This window comes from Bombus pascuorum, chromosome 13 (assembly GCF_905332965.1).
Source record: "Bombus pascuorum chromosome 13, iyBomPasc1.1, whole genome shotgun sequence".
Lineage (NCBI taxonomy): Eukaryota > Metazoa > Arthropoda > Insecta > Hymenoptera > Apidae > Bombus > Bombus pascuorum.
The window spans coordinates 9,054,190-9,076,291 of record NC_083500.1 but is presented as its reverse complement, the minus strand read 5'-3'; the positions used below and the strand labels follow the sequence as shown (position 1 = coordinate 9,076,291).

General features: G+C 37.0%; 1 protein-coding gene across 3 annotated transcripts in view; it reads right to left on the bottom strand.

The window, feature by feature from the left end:
* Positions 1-22,102, bottom strand: part of LOC132913716 (zinc finger protein rotund-like) — a 244,776-nt gene that overhangs the window by 87,551 nt on the left and 135,123 nt on the right. For all 3 annotated transcript variants that reach the window (XM_060972242.1, XM_060972241.1, XM_060972240.1), the window contains exon 5: positions 2,901-3,076. In XM_060972242.1, the coding sequence (XP_060828225.1) occupies positions 2,901-3,076 (176 nt within the window). The remainder of the gene's footprint in view (positions 1-2,900; positions 3,077-22,102) is intronic.

The following is a 22,102-nucleotide window of genomic DNA, read 5'->3' as shown; positions in this document are numbered from 1 at the left end:
TCGAATTAATAAGATACACGAGTCAGTAGGCATTTTCAAAATCCTCATCAAATTTTTACGATCCGACATCTTTCTATAGTTTTATTACGATAAACGCAAAAAATACCAAAGATGAGAAAGGGAAAGTGCGATTCACGTTTGTTTTATAAGCTTCCTCGTGTAAACATTTAAAGGATTGCAAGATTTTTTTAAATCTGCAAACAGTCCCACAAGAAGAAAAGATAGAGAACCTACTCTTGGATGGATGTACCTGGATACTTGAAATCCGGTCGTAAACGTAGTGGAAAATTGTTGGTGACAGCTCAATTTCCGAAAATCACCCTTCAACCCTTTCATTACCTATTGCAACAGGACGAACGATACCGTCCAAAAGGCTGACACTTTTGCTTCTCCACTCTCCTATATATACGATCACGGCGTTCTTAACTTTAAATTGCATTTAACTCCACTTCGATCTTATAAATTTCCATAGGAAGAAATCGAACACGGTTATATGGGAAATATTGCGAAAGTGATTTATCACAGTGATAATCCAATGATAATCCAAATCGTTCTCACACAACATATAACTAACTATACCAATTAACGGAGATACTTAATTCAATCGTCAAATAGACTTATCGCGTACTAATCTTCATTCCGTAAAATGAGATCACAATATACACAAAGGAATAATAATAAAAATGAATTTCTCAATACTATCGCGAGCAAATGTAACTTCTAAATGATGTTAAACAAAAATGTTTCCAATTATCTGCAGTAACCGTACGTAGGTACGAAGAAAAGGGAACTTTGATTGGTTCGCGTAATTTTTCCTCTTCCGTCTAATTTCCCCGAATCGTTAACGCGGCTAATTACAAACACTGGCAAGCTGCTGTGCTTTTGTGTGCTTTCGCGATTAAGCAAAATCCCTGGCTTTTCGACGACACGATGTAAACGACAAGATCCTCTTCTCGACAGGCGGTGCTGCTCCATTTCGAGAAACATTCGTGAGCAACGTTTTTCCTAAACCTGAGGATCTCCGACGTTCGGGGACGTACTAGACCTCCGGCTAGGAGGGGCACAAATAGAAATAAAATCGATACACGTCCGGATGAGATACGTGCAAGACGAAAAATGTTCGGGCCCGAGGAAAGCTTCTTCGAGAAGAAAGAGAGAGGATGGAATTTATGCATTTTTGTCTTCTTCTTTTCTTGTTTTTTAGGAGAAATGGAGAGACTCGAGGGAATATTTGAAGTATTCTTGGAAATTAAGATTAGGAAAGGAAAGCGATGAAACATCTTTGCAAAAGCATTTTTACATTTTTGCAATTACATAGAAGATTACTATAGCGGATTTATGAAGATCTACCATGAGGACTTAGAGCATAAAGAGAGATTATACTGCAAGAAAATTTGATAACAAATATACGATAAAGGTAAAGTTACAGACTTTAGGGGAATTTATTCCAAACTACTGTTGATTATATATAATATTTATGTAATATTATATTTCTTCAAGTGATGAAACCACATCAAAGAGAAAATTTATAATCTAGTTGACCATCATACCGAATGGACGATACACATAGAAACTGAAATAGGCTAAATTGGTCAAAGAAAACCGCGCTATAGAAATAATAAGAAAGCTTTGAAGAATTTCCTTATATAAAGAACCGTATTCGCAATATCAATCATTTAGAACTGAAATCCTGTAAGAATTTTCCTTGAAATCGTTCGCTTTTCGATTTTACTAGAGAAACAAATACTTGAAAGACAAAGTAGGAAGCACGAAATTCCTGATCACAGAAAGAGAAAAAAAAATCGTGGAATTACGCTGGAACAACTGACAGAGTAAGAGGGAAAATTAAAAAGGAGAAAGGCTAAGGGGGGAGGGGCGTCTGTTTTCGCGTTTCTACGGCGTATTCCAACCAAGAACCGTGGAAACTGGTTGTCAGAAGAATAGCTGATGTTTTACAACAGTGGCGAGAGCCGAATAACCCTCGTGGCTTTGTTCAATTGCAGTAGACACAACGCAAACTTGCGGCAAAAATCACTACTATACGAACCAAACCTAGGAGAAGCTCATAAAGTGTTGAAGCACCATAAAATTACTCGTTAGCTGACGAAAGAATGAAACCGTACTTGCATCTATATATTCATTTTTTAATGCATTTTCCCTTGATAAGGATTAAATAGAATTAACTGTTATTTTACCTGTAGCTTATGCCTGTAACGATAATTGGTGGGGTGTAATTAAACAAATAAAACCTGAGTAGGAAACTTCCTTAATTGTTATTATAAATATTATAATGTAAATTATTATAATAGAATATTATAGAACGATATAGTAGAATAGAATACAATACAATAGAAATATTATAAAAATTATGGAATACGGTTATCATCCAGGCAATTCTCGCGATATTTTACGTAGAACTCGAGATTTTAGCAAGACGAGAAACTATATTTTCGCGAATGTTTATTATCAATTACCAAAGTTATCTGACTCGCGTATTAAAAAATCTTCACTTATGTTCTAAATCAAAAATAAGCTTTAATAATAGTGCGAAACTTCCTCATTGTGATAAAACTCTTCTATGTACCTGAAAAACTATACCTGTTCTTCTCCTTAAAACTAATTTTTTTACGTGGGTTTTCCTGAAACTGTCTATCGATAAATATTATTCCCCTAATTTGTAGAACCTCAATAAAATTGTCAAATCCCCGAATGCAGAAACATGATATAACCGTAAAATAATATAGATCAAAAATCCAATATCTCCAATGACCGTGTCGTCGATGCGACGTTACAAAATGGAAAAAGAAAAATAGTAAGAATAAAGATTCGAATCTCTGAATTAAAAAATTACAATAGAAAGCTCAAATGGGAAGAAAAAGAGGACACTTCTGATTACTTACCTGTGGACACATCTTGCATTGGTACTTTCTCGGCGGATGAGAGTGTGGTCCACCTAAATGGGGGTTCAGATGCGACGGATGAGATGGTTTCACGGTCAAAGGTTGAGGAACCACCAACAGACTCGCTGGAGGACTTCCGCTGCTGGATCCCCCGGCGCCTCGATATTGTTCGTCACCTGTATTCAACAAGCAACGATGCAAATCTCGTTAGAAACGCTTCAAGTATATATTTAGTTTCTTAAGAGCAAGTCTAACCTGTTCCCTCATAAATAAATAATTTATGTTTGTCACACGATACCAATTAAGTCTGTTATGTATGATTCATTTAGAGAATTTTTTAATTGTATCTCTGTGTTAATCGATAATAGATATAATCGTGAAGATATATTAAAATAAGAACATAAAATTGAAACAATTTTAAGGCTGCTTTAGGCTATTTCTTTCTCCATTATATGTTAATAAAACATTGTGATCAATATTAAGCATTATTAAAAAGTATTAACTTTAATTGCGAATTGACACGTTCACGTCGACGTTGCGTATGGATTATTATTTGACGGCCGCATACTATTTATAGATAGCTATTATACTACTATTTAAATGTACAACTATAATATTTTCGAGTTACCAAGCTACATTCTTGCTGGCACGCACCGTCTGATGGAACATTCAGGTATGAGCCACCGGTGGTACACGCCGCCTGATGGCAGGTTCGAGCGTGAGCGATCGGTGGAACGCGCCGGCGTGAACGTGTTAATATCCACGTTCAAAATATTCGTCAATTACGTTGAACATTATTCGGGAAATAAAGTAGAACTTGATTGCTTCAAAGTTCAAATATCTTTTAATCTAAGAAGTGAATGCTCTGGAAATGAATTAATCTTTCAAGACTACTTATTGCCCCTTTGGTCTTTGATATATTCCAAAGAATTTTATTGTCGATAGGAAATAAACAGATTAATATCTAAAGTATTTGTTAATTATATTAAACAAACATTATGCAGCGTGAAATTCGATTACCATCGCGATCAGGTGGAAATATTAATTGGCGAAAAATTTCTTTTGCTCGTAGGACTGTATAAATATAACACGAACGTTAGAGTTATACGTGTTTTATGATCGTGACTAACCAGATTAGAAAGTCACTATCGCAACGAATAGATATTTAGTTATTAAACTGGTTCGGTGGTTTCGCGAGCGTTATTGAATCAGAGAAATTTCTGCTGCCATTCATCGCGACAATGAATACGATATAATATGTCCATTAAGTGGCAACGACAGAAAAAATGATAAAATGTTAACGTATCAGCGTGAACGCAATGCAGCTAATAACAGCGTAATTCAAGGAATTCTGCCTGCGTTTATCGTAACGAGTGATCTTGAATAAAAAAGATTATAATTAGAGGGCATTATGCGATGCCGCGGAAATAAATGTCGTTACAGAAATGCCCGCAGTATCTGCCTTCGTTCTTTCTTTTTTTTTTTTTTCTTTTCTTTTTACTGTTACGAAGATGCACAGTTAAGATACTTTCTTCTATTATCGATAAATAACAGATAATAAATCCACGTAACGTGATCTCAATGAAAGTTAACACACATGTTACAGCACATAATAATGTTTCGTACGATGTTAACGATTGGTTCCAGGAAATTGTAGTTTAGAAAAGTAAAAGTTCCCAGAGCAATCATCGTTACGAGATAATTACAATTTGTAGAAGTTTTCGATAAGAAACAAGGAATCGATCGTTTCAAACGATCTCCAGAACTTTTCCTTCCAATTATTACTCTTCGACTAATCTAGAATTATCGAAATTCATTTTGTTTAATCATTATACAATGATTTGCACCTGATAACGATACTCACCTTTCGATTCTTAATATCAAAGAATTTAAAAGTCCCATGCTATTCAGATTATATTTGCTCGGAAGATAATTATTAAATCTCGGAATAATTAAATCCTCGAACTGAATTTTCAATCTTTCCCTTACGGTCCCTGCTTTCGAAGAAGAAGCTCGAATATTACCAAGCTGCTATATATAACCTTCAAAAATAATACCTAAATCACTGTATTATCACTTTCAAGATGGTATCTAATCATTAAAACTCTGTCACTTCTCGATCTCCATAGAAATCCAACATTACTAAACTAGATACTTCTAATTCGAAGAAAAGTCAGATATTACCAGAATAACATCCAATCACAAGAAGTCCCATTATCTTTCTATAAATTTCAAAGAAAGATCGATCCCTACCAAATTATCTCTCTAATTTGAAGAAACATCAAATATCAAGTAATATCAAAATCTTACATCAAATAATCCAATCACTGAACGATCTTCAAAAAATTATCCAACCATCAAACTCCCATTACCTCTGTATGAATTCCTAAAAAACATCTCTCATCTCGTCGAACTATTTCCTCCTATCAACCATCGATTAAAATAAAACAAAATAAAAAAAGAAAAAAGGAGAACGGACGTAATAATCTGAAAATTCACCTGGAAGCAAACAATGTCCCTAAATCTACTACGTTCTCCGATTGAAAAAAGACCAGGAAAGACCTACGTTACGTTCGATCGACAACGATAAAATCCGGACGATAATTGATGGAAGGTATACGGCGCGAGATATGAGGAATTGCACCGGTTACAAGCAAACACGCAGAGAAAGAGGCACGCGGATCGAGACTGACGCAACGGCGGCTGGTGCGAGGGGCAAGGATCCTGGCAGGTTGCAAGGACGAGTGATCCTGCATTACGAGTAGCTGTCATTAAAGGCAAGTTCTCAATATCGAGACCGAGCCACACGGCGAGTACAGGTGCATCCGCTCGGTGTGTGCGTGCGTTGTTCGATCGAGCTCTGTTTCTCCTCGTTCCATCGCTTCTCTTCTCCTCGTCTTCTATTAACATTTTTCTTCCTGCCTGCTACCGGTGGTCTTCAAATCGACGTGATCGCGAGAAGAAAGTTTCGAGTTTCAGAGTGGTGTTTCTTATTACGCGTTTCTTTTCCTCGACATGCGTGGTCGAGGGCGAATCAAATGGAAATTCAAGCATTTAGACGTTTGCCAAGCCGAAGAGCGATGCTTCTTATCATTATTTTGATTAATCTTTCGTTTGCAGATCGTTGCGGGGATCAATAGGAGGATATCCAGTGTTACGAGGTTTCCAATCTTTCGTTAGTATCGTTGGGTCAATTTATACGTCAGTTAGGTTCTTTAGTTTGGGGCTGTTCAGTTTCGATTCGTATCTTCTGACAATTTTCTTCGTGTAAAATCTGGGATACAGATTAAATTGTACTACTACAGAATTAAGTTACACGGAGTATCGTAAGTTAAATTGACTTTGGATAACGAAAGTGTTTAGAAACAGTCGCGAGTCACATACTAACAGACGATGTTATTTGAGGATTAATATGTAATGTAGTAATTAATAAAAATATATCGGTACCTTTGTGTAAAGAGACTTTTGGATTTTGTTCTCCGTATGTAAATTTAATTAGAGCTGTGTTTTTAGAAGCCAAACTCTGGTGAACTCGACTTTCTTTGTTGAACTTTGTTACACAGGTAACAGAGGAACGAATGATTTCATTTCGTAAGTTCATTTATAACAGCAAAATGGCATAACCTTGCACTCTGTCAGGATTCCTGTTACAGCTGGTGCATCTTGCGAATCTTCAAATAACAACGACGATCGTTAAAGAACTTTGCAAGTCGAAGAATTAACTGAATACACAGTTTACCGAATGCTACGTCTCCCGAGCCGATCGTTAAAATCGTTTCATCATGAGATCCGGAGCGGTTCTTCATTTCTCTTTTTCCTTTTTTTTTTCCTCTTTTCAAACATCGACTTGGTTTTGCACGCCACGATCGAACGATTTCTGACTTTCATTACGCATTACGCGTTCCACGGGGTTTATTGCGCTCTCCTGATCCTCTCCGTTTCTTCGTTAATTCCTTTTCTCCGTCTTCCTTTCGTACGAGGCTGTCTTTCCTCCAAGATGAATTTTAGTACGGCCAAGAAAGTCGGATCGCGAGCGCGTAAAAAGCTGGCGGAAGCATTAGGAGCATTAAACGGAGGAAGCTGTAATGAATTACGTATCTGATCTGTTTCCTGCCAATAAGAGAAAAACCCACGTCGGTTCGACCTTGCCTAGCCATCAGACATCTTTAAAAATAAGATTCAATTACTGGAGCAGGACAAACCGACGACCAAATTGCCTTCCAGTTTTCAGCCGACTCTCAACGCTAATTTCTTGTATTTTTACATAAGTATTATTTTCAACCACGCAATGTCCTATCAAATTCGTTCCAAATTTCTCCCAAAGCAAAATAACCAAGAGGAAGCTTAAAATAAAATTAATCGAACCTAGAGCATCATAGAAATCTTCTCAATTTGCTCCATTAAAAATAAATACATTGTACGTCACATAAAAATATAAATATAAATTCGACAGGAAATTCCAATTCCCTGTGCTACGAATACATCAAAAATTCATAGCTTGCAATACTTGAAACTGGAAACATTGACGAGAAACATGCTACACGTCACGAGGAAAATAATTTTTTTCCCTACGTAGTTCTCATCGTCCATGTACTATCCGTTTGAGAAACAAATTAACAGAGAGAACTGCACGGTATCAATAGCAATGACACGAGCAAGAGAAGCCAATTAATCTTAGTGTTAAATCGCGTCAGCGCTCTGTGCAGAAATTTTTGCAAATCACGTTTCTCCGTACATTTTTATCGCCTGGCTATTACCGTCGCGTTTAACTGGTAATTGGCTGGTTCATACACGTGTAATTGCTCGTGCATATGCAGCCGCGACACTTTAACCCGTGACCAAAGAACACACGGGCCTTTAAGGTGTTATAGATTCTGCATACAGAAATTCAATTCCGTTCCTATTTGCATTTCGATTGCGCGCGTCTAAGAGCTATTTATTGAGAAGGAAAGGTAGTCAGTCGGCAACTAACGATGTATATGTATGCGGTTTTTTCCCTCGCCTGATTGGTGCATACGAAATGTCTTTTTTTTTTTTTGCATTTTGCTTGCAGATGATATTCGATGGTTATGAATCACGTTAACACTATCACGAGCTGCGACGTTATAATAACGTGATATAGGTGTGCGCTATATATAGAGATGTATTACAACTTTGATTTTTAGACCCATTACTCTTGTACTTGTAGATCTCTTTTTACTCCTTTTTTAAAAGTCAATTTATATTATCACGCGAATAATATGTCAATCCATCAAGCCTCTCTGTTCGCTTGATTAATACGACAAAATTGTTCATAGTAGTAATCCTATAATTGGTTTGAATATATTAATCATCTTGATAAATTATTCGTTACATTGAAACGCTGTACCTTCAACTATACCTTCCATTGGTTTTTCAACAGCGGGGTTAAGCTTCTAGAATTCATGTATAGCTTGAATGCTACACTAGATGCTGAACCTCATACAAATAAGAAAAAATCCACGAGAGAGCTATATTAGTCTTTGGCATTTCGAAAAATCATTCTCCTAAAGATCAATACGATAACTGTGCAAATTTATTTTCCTAACAAAAATCAACCTTCCCTGTAAATTCATTTCCACGGTGTCCTTATCTTTGCCATCTTTCATCAAAGTAAACTCTATACGGAACAATTGTCATATTTTATTTCACGAACATATTTCATACGTCGTACGTTTATTCTCGTACTAAAAATCAACGTTTTCCATAGATTTATCTCTACGGTATCCTTTCTGCTTTACTCGTCTCTCATCAAAAAGAAAAAAAAAGAAAACTGCATATACGAGAAACAATTGTCGTATAATCAGCATCGTGAAATATAATGGCGCGAGTTAAGTACAAAGGGTTAGTCAACGTCCACGTGATACAACATTTCTTTTCGTTTGAAAACAGACGTCGAATCGGTTCTCTTGGCGACTATACGTAACGTTCTCCTCGCGGCACAATTAATTGATCTTTCCAGCGTGCTTGAACTCGATAATTATCATTTGCATACGCGATCTCGTGCACCGTGAGCCCCGATCGTCTTTCTCGCTTTGCTCGGTCGACGGGGGACGGCGGCAGGTTCTCCTTCGACCGGCAATTATCGCACGGAATATCGCAATACGGCGGAAAGCTGCAGCAAGTGCGACATTTTTCTACGTCGTTCCGCTTCATTGCAATTCGACCATGATCTATCGCTGCTTATCCACCTATTAAACCTGGAAGAACGTCAAAAACGTACCTGGACCGCTCTTTATATTTTTACGCGTTATATATTGGAGCCAACGAGGATCAACAATTCGAACGACTTCTTCTACTTGCATTAATTAAATTAATTTTAGTACCAGACTTCCAGTCCGAATGTTAAATACATGATGCGTTCCTCTCCTTGATTAATCATTTTGTTGGCGATGAAGATTGAGATAATTGTTTAGCCTCCATGAATAATTTGGTGCACGTATCTATGAGATATCGGTTGATTTCTGAAGAATTAGATACCAATCACTGCTTAAAATTAAGCAATTGTCGGGTTAATTGTTAATTGTTGGAAAGATTTGATCATTTTCTCTCCTTAGGAGGAATTAACTCGGTAGCTATCCAGTCCTATTATTTTTGTTCTGTCTTCTGTTCCTTTTTTCTTCCATTTTTTCAAACGGCTAATTGGCTCAATTTCACATTAGCGCGAGAGGAATGATAGAGAGAAGTATCGTAGAAATATCGGAATGATATTAACCTGGTTGCATGTACAGCACAAGAAGACTCTAACAGAGAAGGATCAAGAGATCATCGGTAGCATGTAGACTAAGGTTGCTGAAATGATATGCTTCTCGGAAAATTGCATAAGATCTTTAACCTGTACATAGTATAAGCAAAAAATGTTGGAGTCGTTAATAACATTTCTTTAAACAGCTTTAACATTTACGTATCGAAGATCTTGAACTTCGCATACATAGAGAATATTTTGATCAAAATAAGAGAAAAAAGAATGGAAAAAAAAAAAGAATGATTAATCATTTCTATGTTACATTCGAACGGAGTAGAATTCCTGCGATGGATTTATCAGAAGAATTTTCCGTTTACACAGGAGAGATCGTCGCAAAGCAGAAGTCGAGAGGTGACTCTTTATACTCGCTGAATGGAACACGATAATGTGACGCGAAATGAGAATAAAAGCCGACTCTGCTAAGTTTAGAAACGCAAAGCAATCCAGCCGACTAGGAACAAGATACATTACCTCTTTCAGAACTCTTCTTTTTTTTTTTTTTCTTTTTTACTGCCGTCTCGAGAACAATATTCCTCTTTTTATTCTATTTAGCCGTCGATACAGGATGCAGATTCATCTCGCAGTTGTTTACGAGGCAAATTTCGAGGACGATCAACATTTTTCGAAAATCACGCTACCACTCCCGGCCAATTTATTATCCGCCCGCTCCTTTCTTCTACGTCATGCCTGTTTGCTTGCCTTCTTATTTTTCTATATATTTTCGGAAATGAGCTACGAACCCGATTTCTCGATGACAAAACTCGCTGAACTTTCAGACAAAAGCCAAGTAATTCCGTTGATTTATGTAGAAGCGACCTTCGCTAACTTAAGATCGATAAATCTTGTTTCGAATGCCAGATAAGCCTAACTGCTGTTTATACATTAATAGAAAATTGAATCACAATGCAGAACGTAAAGATGTATAAAATATTCAAAACATATACAGTCTTCGTTTCTTCATTGATAATTTTAATGTCGATTAATTCTATTAATTTTATAATTTCACGAACGTTAGATTGCCATATAATTTCAATAGCTTTCATTCGTATTCTAACAAGTAAAATTGCTACTTTTAATCTACTAGTTGTATCTAACGTATGAAAGGAATCTCTACTTAAACTGCATTACTCTAATCGTATCCGTAAAAATACAAATATGCATAGATATCTGCAGTCCGGTTGCAAACTTCGTAATCCAAACTCTACGTTCTCCAATTTATTTTATTTTCATTTACATTTCGAATTGCATAACTGTTTAACGGCGAACCGTAAAAGTAGCGAGCGTACAAGCGAGCTAATGGCACTGTACAAGTTCGAAATGAATTTTCATCTATAGTTCGAATCGCACAGCTACCTAAGAAAATGAAAGTTGCAGAAAGTAAAAGTTCTGAATCTAAAAATAAACCGAGCGAACCGCAACAATTCAAACTGAATTTTCAATTATGTCTCGAATCACCTAACAGCTTAAGAGCTGTAAAAACTGCAAAAGTTCTGAGTGTAAAAGCGAATTAAATAAACTGTGCAACTTCGAAATGAATTTTTATCCGTGTATTCGAGACGTATAGACGTTTAAGAATAAATTGTGAAAGATCGATCTTTCGATCGTAACTCGTTGCTCGTTCGAAAGGCGTACGCGTGAAAAAGCGTCGCACTGTTTACAACGAGCGTTAATTTCGCCGCGTGTTTTCATCATCACTGAGATCATTAATGAGGGATGACGTCAGGCGGCCCGAGGCATTCTATGCCACCAACAACTTCAATGGTATTATGGTTTCGGCGCCTGCTCGCGTGAAAAACGCTTCCTTTTTCCTCCTTTTTCTTTTCCTCCTCTTCAGCGCGCCTCCCCCTTTTGTTACGATTTCATTCACCAGCCGTTCGAACGAATCGCTCCTTTTTCTCCGTTCAACTCCAGGCACCCGCGTTCTTCTTTTATTTATTCTCTTCGCCTTAGCGCGATATATACGCGGAACCACTCCAATACTCGCGGCGTTTCTCTCAACTTCCATCTCCACTTATAAATTCGTTGTTTCTCCAAATTCTCGAAGAATGCAACGATAAGTTAGAAGTATTTTTCACAATTAACGTGTAGTCGTTTATGCAAAACGATTCTACGAAACATCGACTGCGTGTTGAGAAACATGTTACAAGAATAGAATATGTTAATATTTTCTGAAGATATTTTTTTATGGGAGAAATATTAAATAAGATTGCAAAAGCAGATGATTTTCTGCGCAGAAGCCAATTAAAAGCACTACGTACGATTTTTTCAATGGACCCTCAGCGTGCATAAGATACGGATCATCAAACGACGTCATAACGACCATTGTCTTTCCGTGTACAATGACTTTCACGAGTTTTCAAACTTGAAAGTGCATAATCGGAAGAAGCATTCCATCAATTCTGTACGAATCCTCTCAGTTAGTCGTACAAATGCATTCGTAGGTACTCGATAGATGTTCAAAGTTAATCAGGAACAATGACAAAAGACCTGTACGAAAATATTTCCTTCCAAATTCTCCTGGTCGTTCAACCAACTGCAACTTGCCATTCTAAAAACATTCGACGATTGAATTTTACCTTTCTGATATATTCTTGCGTCGAGAAATCGTGTTTGTCGTCCATTGTATATTCTATTGAGTTGGCAACTAATCCGCAATCACTTAGTTGCCAACCCAATACGTAAGTTGAAAAAGAAAAAGCGAAGAAAAATACGATATTCGATTATGGTTATCATTTTATATAGCAACGATAATTTACGATGATTATCGTTGAGCAACCGTAACAGGGATTGCCAAGATGGTAGAAACTTCGTAAAGATTGGCCAAGTTGCTTACGTGTGGCGCGATTCTAACTGTAATCAAGTATTTAACCGAGCAACGAGACAAATGTAATGAGGGAACGAGCGGAGACAATCGTCGCCGGAAAACCGAAAAATCTGTCGCGGGCACCGGAAGCTTCCAACGAACGGCGACCTCGAGCAACCGCGAGACAATGCGAAAAGATATAATTGCGAGAGCGTGAGATTGCCTTGTGTATATATATTATACTACATCTTATGCCATGCGAAAAAAAAAAAAAAAAAAAAAGGAACACAGGGAATTAATAACGAAATCACGTTGCCATTACCTTGGAACAATTTCGACAACCAGGCATTAAATCTTAAATTACGACTGATCTTCGAACAAATCGTATAATTCGTATAATTAAAAGCGAAGGTGATTCTTAATCAGGCAACCTTGTATCGATTGTGCAACTTAATTAATCCTTTTAGGACTGAGTGTTTTTTCGACAGTGGGAACAAGTCCTTTTTCGTCAATTGTTAATGATAGAAATACACCTGCTCTGACGAATTGTAATCTTGTTGGTGTAGTTCGGTATAAAACGGTAGTGGAATTTTTGTAATTGAATGACGTTCTATAGTAAAGGATAAAAAGGATTGGAAGATATACGATGATGAAAAAAGAGAAACTTTATTTTGCAATTGATACACCGTGAATTTTAATCATTTTCGTGCTAAATGTTTGCCATATGAGTAACAGTCATCTATTTTATGCTACACATTATATATATTCGTTGGTTTTATCGAATCTAAAATCCGGTTTGTAAAATTATGCTGTCTTTTTTCTATTTTTTATTTTATAAACTTCATTTCATCTGCCACTTACTCGATTGATTTTAATGTTAAGTAGAACCTTATAATAGTCCGTTGCAATAGAAAGAATCGGTGAAAGTCGAAGGTTGGTCCCTGAATGGACGAATGAAAGTAAAAATTTCACTAAATAAAAAGTCAACGCGAAAAGAGGCTCTCTTTTGCGGAACTTAAGCTCGCGGGAAACGGGACTAATGGTCGTGGGAGCGCACCAATTGTCTCCATTGTGACACATGTTTATAATTGTTTACCAGCTGCGTCGAAACGAGCCGGAATTCGACTAGCCTCTGCCTCTTTCGTCGAGGAATTTCGACCGTTCCTCTCGCCAACCAACGATTCTTTCTCCTCTTCGTAGTTTCTTAAATTCCTCTGTTTCGTAGCAATTAAGATATTGCTATTTTAAAACGATTACCCGAATGATAATTATTTTAAACGATTACTTAAATGATAATTATTTTAAATGACGAACGATTAAGATTTTTGCAAATCGATTTCGAATGAAAATATTCCGAGCAATGGATCGAATAATTTTTCCCCGTTCGGAAATCTTTCGTGACGAAGTTTCGACGAGCTTGAAGCGTAGTCGTAAGTTTCAAATGTATTCTATGCAGAGAATTAATTATATATCGTGAAAATCACGCGGCGTAAAATATTGTATGGTATAAATTATTCCACTTGTCAAACGCGAATGCATTGGAAGAAAGGAAAAAAATTGCCGCGTTACAAAATATCAATAGTGGAGATAGAAAGAAATAAAAGTTTCGATTCTTTGACTCTGATTTGCCAATTCTTATTGAACAATTCCAATTCAGATTAGAAAAGAATTCAATGTTTCAATAAAATTCAAACATCTAAATACAGAAATTTCAATTTGAAGAAGAAGTTTTGAGATTCGTGAGGAAATAACCCTTTGCTATATTTATTTTTCTGGAGAGAGAAAAAGGTAAAAATTCTATTCCTTTAATTTCAACGTCTCTGTTCTTTAGATGGAAAAGCTGCAGTGTAAACTGGAAAAAGAAAATCGTTGATATTCGTAGGAAAACAGTTCTCGCCGGAACGAGTTTCAATATCTCAATTTTAGCTGGCCAATTTCACAAGATAAATAAATACATAAAATACAAATGAAATTGCAAAAATATCAACGGCATAATAATTCCTAGAAAAATAATTTTTTCTACATATACACATACATACGTAATACATATGACTATTAATACATATAAAACTACGTATAAAAATAGATATAAATGGCGAGTAACGAAAAGCGGAAAGAATGTTTAAGAACAAGTGGAAAAAATGTTGACATTTCTAGTAAAATAATTCCTCCTAGATGGATATAAACTGTGACTAGTAAAGAGAAGAAAAAATGTTTGAGAATGATGAGGAAAGATGAACGAAAAATCGTGCTGTTCGTACGATCGAAGAATGAAAGCGACGGGTGAAAGGGTCGGGCGATAAAGAGGCACGCTGTTATCATTACGATTCTGATTCGGGCCATTAAGATCTCTGTCGTAACAGCCGCGAACACGACTCCGTGGCCTGTGCTTGTCTCCTCGACACTCATGAATATTCGATTGCGAGTCGTCGAGAGCGATCGTGACGTCATCGAGTCGGAAGGATCAAGGATCCTGTCTCTCTGCGTTTTCGATTGGTTTCACTGTCTCGCGATGCACCGTATGCCTTTTTGCTTCTATTAATGGAAACACGGAAGGCCCGCGGTCATTTAAAGAAAACAAAGAAAGGGAAGAAAAATGTTGCGAAATAGCGAAATGAAAAATAGGATACGTAGAGAATATATTTATTTAACGTGGTGAAGCAGCAAATAGCCGAAACTTGCTATAGGTCACTCGGACGTTATTGGCGCCTGATAAAGAATTCTTGATAAAGAAAGAGAAAGAAAAAGATGCAAATTACAAATTTGAAAAGTAATATGCATAATACGCTTGCAACTAATGGAACAGAATGTAAAATAAATTTTAAGTTTCCTGGAAGAAATAAATCTTTTGCATCGACTATTGAAACTGTACTAATTCGCTAAATAATATTAATAATTAACTGATTATTTATTAATTAGAGGAATTGGTAACTAAGGTAACTGTATTAAATCGAGAAAATACTATATTTGAATATTTATATGTTTTTAGTAGAATACTATACTGTAAATAATACTTAAATATTTATATATTTCTAAGAAGCGTGCAATTCTGGTCGCTAATATTTCACCACGAGATGTGACGCTAAACTATAAATAAACAAGTATATAAAAAAGGAAGCGTAGGTAAATGGAATAAAAGTTTTGCTTAAAGCGTTGATCGATCTTTGACGTGGAAAATATTTGCGAGTAGCATTGGCATTCGTTACATGCATATTAGATTCGTGTTACATGTTAACATGTCAAATTCAGATTTACGCGCAATGTTAATTTTTAAGCAGATGAATCTCGATATTCGTGTTATTAATTCCTCTAAAATATGAATCTGTCAATTAATAATAATAACGATAATATTAGTATTAAGACTGCGAATAACTATCATTTGATTCTACGATTTAGAATCTCGCGAAAACAAGGAAATCGCTATTTATAATTGACGATAATTTCAAAATTCCCATTTACTTCTCGTACAGTGGAATTCGGTAAAAGCAGGAAACGAGAAATCAATTATTAAAAGATCCGATAGCGTCACTGTATCTATTTCTAAATTACATTTGCTCGACATTAAAACGATCTATAATCGCGATTTTGACGTTTCCTTAAAACCCACTTGCAACTTCCAAAAGCAGTTCTTTCAATCGTTCAACGATACACAAAGATGTTTGAGTTTGTCGAAATCTGTGATCTTCGATTCGAAAGAAGAAAATTGATAGAACAGCGCGTTATAATCTTAGAAAGATTTCGCAGAATAAAGAGGGATAAATATAATAGAATTTTTATGCTTTTCGTCTTTCCACTCGAATCTTTACTACTCTTACTTGTTTTATTTTTCTTCGTACATCGAATTGCATAAATTCTTCATTTTTGCCATTCCAACGGATTATCATTTTTTGCAGCCGATAGCTCGTTCAAGTTCAAGAATTAACTGGCTTGAATTATGCAAACGACTGGCAGCAAAATGTTAGCGGTGGCGGGGAACAGCGATCGATCTCATTCGATGCTCAACGAGGTGCACCATGGAAGAGTCTGTGTGCGCACAACATCGAGTAATATAAAATTTAGATCGGAACGAGCTACGATCGCAAGTTCGTACGTGCGGAAACCGAGATTTCGAAGAATCGAGCGGACCTTACGATAAATCCGTGACACGCCGAGAAATTCAATTAGATATCTCCCTCGGTGCTCTTTGAATTTAATTATTCGTTTACTTGATTTTTCAAACTGGGCCTTGTGTCTCGGAATACTTGAAAGGAGACTGTGCATTTAATATTAGTCATTTTTCTAAAAAATCTCCATATTTGTCACGACGTGGTAAACGTTTTTAAGCTGTTTCAGAACGTCGTTCGATTAATTTTGACGTCTATCCATCGCGAACTATTCCTTCAAACTCTTAATGAAATTCTTCTTCAGCGTCAAATCTATCAATATCACTAAGGGTTTAAACGATACGATGATAAAAGACTCAGAGTCTCGTGGAATGAGTATTATACTCGTCGGAGTACGAACGAAGGAATCAAATTCCGAATTGTCTGTGAATGTAAATAACATTCAGCTCCTATCGTTGGCGATTAATTAACTTCTTGCAAACTTTCGACGAGACTTGCCAAAGATGCAAAATTCCACGGATTGAAATAACGAGAAACTCAAAACTTCCAGGAAATCGGTGGCTACCAGATTTCTAAAGATTTCAAAAATAACGATCCAAAGAACCTAGCATAACCTATACTACGTTGCAAAGAATTTAAATCGAAAGTTCCAACGAATTATACACAACAGAATATTAAAAATTTCGACAATTTCAGCACGAAAGAAACAGAGAAAGTAAAAATTAAAAAAGGAAAAAACAAAGAAATTCCAAAGCTGGAAAAGATAACGGAGAGAACGAATGTCTTCCTACGCTACGATCTCGTCCAGCAGCAAAAGGAGCTAGTGGCGATTCGCGACGCGTCTGTTTCTCGTTTTAATACATTTTAGTCGATGAGCGTACGCCCGAGGCGACTATTGTCCGGGGAGCTGGAAAGGTCCCGAGACGGAATTAAAAATCAGATGCACATTTGGCAAGGCCGTTATGTCATCGAGCAACTATTAGACCAGTTAGCCGATCGCCTCGAGGGCATCTGCATATACGTAAGCCAAGATCGTTAAGAAATCATTCTCGTGGCTGTCGTTAAAAAATATTTTTCTCGCTATACCAACGCGACAGAGAATTCGAAAGCTTGTGGAGGAATGGAACGTCGGCGAAGGGGAAGAGCGAAGAAGCGACCACGACTTCTTTGGTATTTCTAAAGGTTTTTCATTACACGGAGTGGCTGACGCGACTCTTGTTCCTTTTTCCTCGTTCGAATTCTGGGACGCCAATGAAATTCCCCCGGAAGAGGACTCGCTGCCGCCATTTAAATCTCCATAGATAGGAAAATCTTGACTCTGCTTTCTTTCGACGGCCAGTCGCGTTTCTCGACGTTACGACGTTTACGCGACGAATCTCGCCGATTCGCTATGCTTTTTCGTTGCTGATGCTTCAACTTCGTCTGTGACGAACGTTACACAAGTGTCAGTGTTTCGCTGTACGTTGAAATTTGGATTCCGAAGGGCAGAATTCTCAAGATTCTCGAGAGGAGGATCGATAACTATATAGATGCGATATATATGGAAATTGCGGATATATAATTACGAATATCGGTGATTTCTTGATGGATAGTGCAATAGATTTTTAGTTTCTTTTACATAAGAAACCTACATTTTGATTTGGAACGTATTCTATCTGTTTCTTATCGCGGAGAGAAATTTGGATTTCAAAGGGAGAGAGAGTCGATTCGAAAGGAAAGGATCGACGAGAAGATGCGATATAATTTTGGAAACTATTTGAAGTATATCGTATAATACTATCCAGGAAATCAATTTAAATCAGTTCGATTTAAATCTTTTAAGTAAATATGATACGCTTTATTCCTGACAGGAATAAGACGACACGTAATAAGACGGGAAATCTCTAAATAAAGAGCTTGATTACGTTTCTGAAAGATTGACAAACTGAATGACAAGTTAAACATCGCTCGATAAAACTGTATCTGAAAAATTCCTTATCTGTAACCATAGTATCTTTCTGTTAGCCGAAAAGTTTCCATCTGTATTAAAAATTGACTTCGAATTCTGGTCAACTTACAGGGAGAATTGAGTGAAAACAGAATAATCGTTTAATAAAATCGATCGCTGCCAGCGATTCGTCAGTAAAACGAGGCGACAAGAAGAAAATCGAAACAGGATAACGTGGAGGAGAAATGGAGAATCCATCCGTTTGCAGCCAGAAGACATTCATTTTTTTCTTTACTAGCGGAATTTCTCGGGGTTAAGGAAGCGAGGGAATGTTTTTTCCTCGAGTAGACAGACCGTCTGGCGATCGTCTGGCTCGGCTGATCGGTAGTTCAGGTGTTTTTACGGGTCTCTCCCTCTCTTCCCTTAAAACTCCAGTTTTTCTCCCCCTCTGTTGCTTCAGTTTGATGGCTTTTCCAGAGATTTTACCGCCCAGCCTTCGAGTTTTACGACGTCGTTGCTGGATTTTATATCACGACGTAGCGGCAGCTCGTCGATGAGCAACGACTCGATTTACACGTCGCTTTACAGAAACATATCCGCGGAAACGAGCCCTTCCAGACTTAAATTCGCTCTACACTTCCTTTACTTCCACTTTTCGCGCCAGACGACAGATATCAAGAACGATTTCGACGTGCCGTTTCGACGCCATTGTCTCCTACATAGGCGCTAATTGGAAGATTTTTAAGAATTATCGCCGAGCACTTTGACTTTTTCTTTCTTCTTGTCCTGTTCTTGAGGATTTTCAGGCTGGTCGCGTTGAAAATTACGACGCGAGCATGATCAGTGGAAGCGTTATACTTAATCATCGAGGATTAATAAGACATTGATCGTTGGTATAATCGGTTTAAACTAAATTGTATTACGATTGTTTCTAATTACATTCGATTAATTAGCGACTTCGTGATACGATTCTTTGAAATATTTGTTTCTGACCAATTATTCACCAATTAGTTGGCTACGAGATAGAGTGCTGTACCTTTCAGAAGATGGTGATCGTAAAAGCTCACAGGCGTTTCGGTAATTTAGAAATTTTTCACAAAGTTTGAAAGATTGTAATTTGTATTCTTAATTCTTCGCGAGTCGTTTCTTTCGACGTAATATCGTGGATTTACTTGAGAATTATTATGACAAACGTAATTTTAACTGAGACAATTCTTGAATTATGCATTTATAGAAAATATTAAGACGCAAGAATGCACAGAATGCGCGTAAGGAATATCCAAAGTGATATATTTAACAACTCTGACGTAGATTTTCTTTTCTTAATTACGCGCATAAGAATTGTAAACTCTGCATAATGTTCCACAGTGCATCCAAAGCAAATAACATTATCAATCTAATCAATAAAATTAACTGCAACCTGTATACCTTTTTCAGTAACTTCAAGATTGCACGAATCATAAAATTGCGTTTCATAATGACTCTCGATTCGATTCAGTCTCTTAAAAGGAGCCAGGTGGATTAAACCGAGAGAAAAAATCAGATTTACGACGAATGCAAGTCATTCGACTGTAAAACAGCTGGCTGTTTGCCTTCATTTACAAATCTCGAACGGAAACGAAAGCGAGAGATGTCCATCTTGTTACGTGGATCATCGTAAGTTCGATCGAGGTTGGCTTTCGCGGGACGAAATTCGTCGATTCTTTGCTCCAGGCGTAACTTCGACACTTATCGTCGTTAGCGCGGACCTGTTTAACGAAGGAAGCGCAGAAACGCGAAACCGCTGGCTGCGAAATTACGTTTTCGCAATGCTTTGACGAATTGGACCTATCGACTCGCGAATTTCCGACTACGCAGTGCTGAAAAAGTTTCCTAAGTTAAAGCGGATAGTGGGAAATATAAAATGAATTTTTCACTTTCAATTTTTTTTCTACGAGTTAGGATTATCATGATCTTTGAACTTGTGTATGCTCGTTATCGATCTATGCTTCCAAACAACATTTTCACGCGTCAAAAAGTCTCCATTCTACTCGATAAATAAATAATTACTGGATAAATCACCTAATTACGACAAGAAGAATTGCATGGTAAACGACGTACACGTACGAGATAGAAGCAGAATATATGTTAAATATATTCGACATTCCCTGGCGAAATATCTCGTTAACCGTCAAATAAATAATTACTCGACTAACAATAATTACTCGGCTTTTCTTCGATCGTCGTGAATTTACAGAAAATTCGAAGACGCATACAAAATACAATATATTAGGTTGTCCGAAAAGTGTCTTTCTCTTACAGACACGTCTTTTACAACATCTTCATACAAAAATGATACCTAATCTATCAAACGTTGTGATTTTTATCTTGATAGAATAAAACGGATCATAGGATAAATTCGATGAAATAATATAAAATGGAAAATATCGTGCATCCATTATTTGCTTATAAAACGAAAGAAACTTTCCGGACGACCTAATACAAAATACTAAGCCACCGATTATACAAATTACGGTAGTTTCTATGATAGCTGCTAGGCGAACCATTTATAACAATTTAAAGGATTAAATAAGATTCTGAAAAATACGAATTTCCACGAAAGATCGAATAGTCAAGCGCTGGCCAAATGACGCAATGGAAAACGAATTGCCAAGAAGCGACAAGAAGAAGAATGCCACTCCAAATCGATATGTAGGTGATCGAAGAAACAGTCCGCTTTAACGTATTCATCATTCGTTCACGAAACATCGTGTTAACCACCTGTGGCGATACAAAGAACATCGTGTCGTGAAAATGAAGCCGATCGCTTCCAATGTCGAAGGAATAAAAGGCCAGTGCAACCTGGTTCGGACCACGCATAGGTGAAAGTCGTTATCCGTTCCATTAACGAGCTGAACCAAGGCGTCATGGGATCGAGACAGTCCACGGGAATCGCTTCGTAACAGGGGAATTACCATGGCGAAGTTGCTTCGGTCATTAGAGACCGACCATTTGCCTCGGTTACGTTTCGAAAACGGAAATCGTGACGAAACCAACCGACTCGAGAGAACTCGCGTGTTACCTCTCTCGGCTTTTCGGTTCTTTCGATCTTAATGACGGTGGGCTCTGTCTCTCGTTATTAGACTGCCACCATCTCCTTCTCTGTTCCATTTTTCTTCGGTTACGTTAGCACCGTATTTGTTGTTCTTCACGCGTTTCTCTTGTTTGTTGGTCGATTTCCGAGGTTTTTCAGATTACGTCTGCTTCCTATAGCGCCACGAACGTTTATGTGGCAAATTGTACAATTTACGATTGCAAGGTTGCGCATTTTGGACCGCAAACTAATTTTCTTGTCTGTCGATTTTGAGAGATTTTTGAGATTATGTTTGGTTCTTAGTGTTGCTATTAAGTTCGTAGTGTGAATTTTGGTACAATTTGTAATTACACGATCGTGCGGATAGTTCGCGAAGACCAATTTTTGTAGATGAAAATTATATTTGACAAGGTAATAAGTTTTATTCGACGCTTTTTACTCGTTTTATTTGATTCGCTGTAGATATTGTAAATACAAGAATCGTTTCTTGTATTGTTTTCGTAAATAGAAAATGGAAGAATGGAAAAGATTTA